Below are 4,605 nucleotides of genomic sequence, written 5' to 3'. Positions count from 1 at the left end.
CTCAAAAAAAAAGGATGAGTTTGCGTCCTTTGTAGGGACATGGATGCAGCTGGAAACCATCATTCTTAGCAAACTATCACAAGAACAGAAAACCAAACACCGCATGTTCTCACTCATAGGTGGGAACTGAACAATGAGATCACTTGGACTCAGGAAGTGGAACATCACACACTGGGGCTTATCATGGGGAGGCGGGAGGCGGGAAGGATTGCATTGGGGAGTTATACATGATATAAATGATGAATTGATGGGTGCTGATGAGTTATGGTATTAGGTCTAACATTTAAGTCTCTAATCCATCTTGAATTAATTGGTGGGTGCAGCACACCAACATGGCACAAGTATACATATGTAACAAACCTGCACGTTATGCACATGTTGCCTAGAACTTAAAGTATAATACAAATAAATAAATAAATAGATAGATAAATAAAAGAATATTCCCCCCGGAGTAAGGAGAACGATATTTAAATTCTAGTTATTCCTCAGAGAAGCTGATTATTGAATAAAGCCTGGATTTCTGTTACTTACCTATAAAAAGACAAAAATAAAATGAAATAAGGAAAATCACAGATTTCAGAGTCTGTGCTTTTTGCAAAATATCAGAGATTATGCAAAACTCTTCCCTCCACTCCCAGGTTGTTCATTTCAGTAGAACAATTACTTGAAATTGGAAGGACCTGCAGCTGTTTCCAATGGCCACATGTTCACCTTCAGAAATTCTAATCTTACATTATTGGAGGTAGTCAAGGAGGAAACAATGTAAAGAGCTTTGATACACCCTCAATTAAAGGATAAATGTGTGTCAACATAATTTTGATCAAATTCCACTTACTTTTAATTCAAGAATACAGTGATCTTTCATATTCCTTAGACATTCGGATGCATTTCAAATGTGCATTACAAAACCTATTATCCATACCTGAAAGGGCTGCCTGCTGGAAATGTTGAGGTGTTTCCTAATCCATCTGTTGCCTTGATTCCCAAATATCTGCCACAGCAGCTGTCCCCTTGAGTCTCTCCAGATTTGTTGGTAGATTGCCAACCTATAAATGTGCTTTCCAAACATGTGGTAATAGAAGCGGAAGGTGCAGCCTTTTGTATCAGTGGCATTAAGGATTGGGCTGAGTAAGGCAGCACTGTCTTGAAAAGCCTTTGGCTCTGAAGATTCTATGTAGAGATAGTGTCCTTTAGCTGTGCCCAGAGTGTTATCTTTCATTGGCCCCGTGTTAAGTGTTGGAGTTGGACCCTGGTTCCTGGTCCAATCAAAGTCATCTTTTGTATCTTGTTCCCAGTTACAGATTCCATTTTCAAAGTTACACTGCAGCTCAGGTGCTGAAATCCACATTAAAAAAAGCAAAAGATAATTAGGGACAAAAATACATGCAACCACATTCTATTTATTAATATTTAAAGAATGCTAGTTGATACTTTGCTCACGCCAAGGTAAGCCACTTTATTTTTAAAAATCCAACACCGAAGCTTTTTTTAAAAAAAGAGTTTCTGTTTCTAAGTGATATATCAATTAATAATATTTTATGAACTAAAGATGGAATTGCTTTGGACATTTTTCTCCAAATATTTTTTATGCACATCTCTTCTCCATTTCTATGACCATAACTCCAGGGAAATGATCAAGACCCCATGCCTGGCTCACTGTGAGAAATGCCTGGCTCACTGTGAGAAACTTCTGGCTCAGTAGATTTCAACCTCAAATGAATGTTCCAATTGCCAGGGAACATTAAAAAACAAACAAACACTAAAGCCCAGAATTCATCTCCAGAGGTGTTGATTTAATTGCTCCTAGTGGTAAAGCCATGCATCAGGATTTTTTCTAAGCTCCCTTGGTGATTCTAACAGGCAGAGCTGAGAACAATCATATGTTAAGAATCACCTGGGGCTCATGGTAAAATTGCTTACTTCATAGTAAAACACTGAAACAGATACTAGCTTGTTAGATATAGGGTGAAGCCCAGAAATCCACATTTTTAACAAGCACCCTGATATAGATGTTTTCCTGACCTCATTCCCAAATCTCTCATCTTTGGTTCCATCCCATCCCAGATCCTGGTGTCCCTACGCATCAGTGCCAAGGTAACAAACTTCAATGACAGTATTACCACTTCCTTCTCGAATCCAAATTCTTTCATCCATGCTCATAGAATCCAAACTTTAAATAAAAACTCCTCTGTCTTTCAAACTCCACTTTCCCCAAATTAAAATGACTGCCTGGTCCCTACTACTCTTCCCCATACCCTGTACCATCTTCCCCATGTATTCTAAACACCCCACCTCTTCCTCCACCTCTGTTTGCCCTAATGTTAGGTATGTGCCTTGCCATTTTTTTGCTGTGATTCATCAGTTTGGGTCTTTTCTTCTCACTGGATTGTAGCTCCTTTGAGTTGCAGCTGTTAAACTTCAGCTTCCTTCAGTCCCTAGACCAATTCAGACTTAGGAAGAATCTTACAGGAGTCCTGTCTTATCTGATGTTTTGCTGTTAGCAGTTACAGTAACCCACAACCAACTGTGGTCAAAAAATGTGAAATGGAGAATTCCTGAAATAAGCAATTCATACATTTTGAGTTGCAGGTCATTCTGAGCAGCCTGATGAAATCTCATACCATCACAAACAATAGCTATCTCAGTTATCAGATCGACTGTAACAGGATCACAGTGCCTGTGTTTAAGTGTCACCCTTATTTTACGTCATAATGGCACCAAAGTGCAAGAGTTATAGCACAGGCATATTGTTATAATTGTTCTATTTTATTACTAGTTGCTGTTAATCTCTTAATGCCTAATTTATAAATTAAACATTATCAGGCTGGGCGCAGTGGCTCGCTTCTGTAATCCTAGCACTTTGAGAGGCCAAGGTGGGTGGATCACTTGAGGTCAGGAGTTCAAGATCAGCCTGGCCAACATGGTGAAATCCCATCTCTACGAAAAATACAAAAAGAATTAGCTGGGAGTGGTGACAGGCACCTGCAATCCCAGCTACTCAGAAGGCTGAGGCAGGAGAATCACTTGAACCCGGGACACAGAGGTTGCAGTGAGCAGAGATTCTGCCACTGTACTCCAACCCGAGCAACAGAGGGAGACTTTGTCTAAAAAAACAAAAAACAAAAAACAAAAAACAAAATAAAAGCAAACAAAAACTTTATCATAAGTATGTATGTATAGGAAAAAAACATAGTATCTATAGGACTAGTTACTATTCTGTTTCAGGAATCCACTGGTGATCTTGGAAGCCCACAGGTAAGGGGGAAGTCTACTGTAGTCAATAATTGAAAACTCTATCTAAATTTCTAGGGTAATATAGGAATGTGTCCATTTTTCAAATGATACTCACTGTATTGAATAAATGGTATAAAATGGGCATTTGACAGTCTTTGGTAGAAGGGGACAGGTTTCAGAATTAACAAGTAGTTCTACATTTTAGCTTCATTTATATGTTAGTTTTTTGTTTTAATAAATGTCAACCATCCTATAACTATTCATCTTAGTAATGGCACTTGGTGCCAAAAGTGAACAAATACTCTGAAACAATAAATAAAAGGGTATGCGAATAAATGCAGCCAGGCGAGAACAAATCATCTGTCTTGGAAAATCACAGAAGAGGAGCTTAGACCTAACGAAGGGAACCAAGTGAGTAAATGTCAAGTGGGAGACGAGCTTTCTTTTGATATTTCCTCACTTGTGACTAATCAAGCCCAGCTGTGATGTGAACTGGGGAGACACAGTGTACCCTCCAGATGTCAGTCTTCGGCTGTAGGGCAGAAGGTGAATGGCAAGTTGCTGCGTTTCTGACATAAAACTGACGCTAAAGCAAACACATTTTTCTATTGTCTGTCTTGGCGCTGACTGCACACTCAAACTTCATTTCCAAAGGGAATACGCCTAGCTCCACCTTTCCGTAAAAGACCGCATCTCTCAATGTATTTCAGGAAATCCAACATGGATTTGCGGATCTCTAATGTACACTGTGTAATGAAGTAAAATGCCTTGATGGAAAGCCGTGTGAGAAACTGACATTCTTTCACTAATCCATAATTAGAAGAAGTATTTTTATACTATAGTTATATTCCCATTATCACATCCTACTAAGTGAATATAGGGAAGTTTGAGGGGTAATTTGCTTATTTTTAGCAGCACATCAACATTTTTTAATGAGGAGGATTTAAAGAGCTTGAAAAGATGAAAAGGCTTTCTAAATTTGCAAAAATAAATTGGCTCCAATTTATTGGGCCTTAGGAAAAGTTACACTTCATATGGCCTTAGGAAAAGTTTCACTTCATATGATAGTCACTGTCAAAATCACCAATTTTAATTATATCCACTCAAATATTGGTGTGTAAATTTCATGAGATGCATGGTAATTCTGAGTTTCATAGGCCTGACTTTGACATGCCTTTGATAATATGTGTACCAAAGATTACATATATGCAAAACTCTCTACAATGATTTATATGGAAATTTCTTAATGTTTTCTATGATGTAGTAAGCATTTTATGTTTCTACTTTGGCTTGCAATTAGCATCCCTATTTCATGAACATAAATTTAATACATAAAATAAATAATTTACTTATAAAATAAATTTATAAATA

General features: G+C 37.8%; 1 protein-coding gene across 2 annotated transcripts in view; it reads right to left on the bottom strand.

The window, feature by feature from the left end:
- Positions 1-4,605, bottom strand: part of MALRD1 (MAM and LDL receptor class A domain containing 1) — a 715,118-nt gene that overhangs the window by 545,669 nt on the left and 164,844 nt on the right. For both annotated transcript variants that reach the window (XM_017869225.1, XM_017869224.1), the window contains exon 18: positions 923-1,335. In XM_017869225.1, the coding sequence (XP_017724714.1) occupies positions 923-1,335 (413 nt within the window). The remainder of the gene's footprint in view (positions 1-922; positions 1,336-4,605) is intronic.

This window comes from Rhinopithecus bieti, unplaced genomic scaffold (assembly GCF_001698545.2).
Source record: "Rhinopithecus bieti isolate Rb0 unplaced genomic scaffold, ASM169854v2 scaffold_3043, whole genome shotgun sequence".
Classification (NCBI taxonomy): Eukaryota; Metazoa; Chordata; class Mammalia; order Primates; family Cercopithecidae; genus Rhinopithecus; species Rhinopithecus bieti.
The sequence above is the reverse complement of the archived record's forward strand: the minus strand, read 5'-3'. Positions and strand labels throughout refer to the sequence as shown.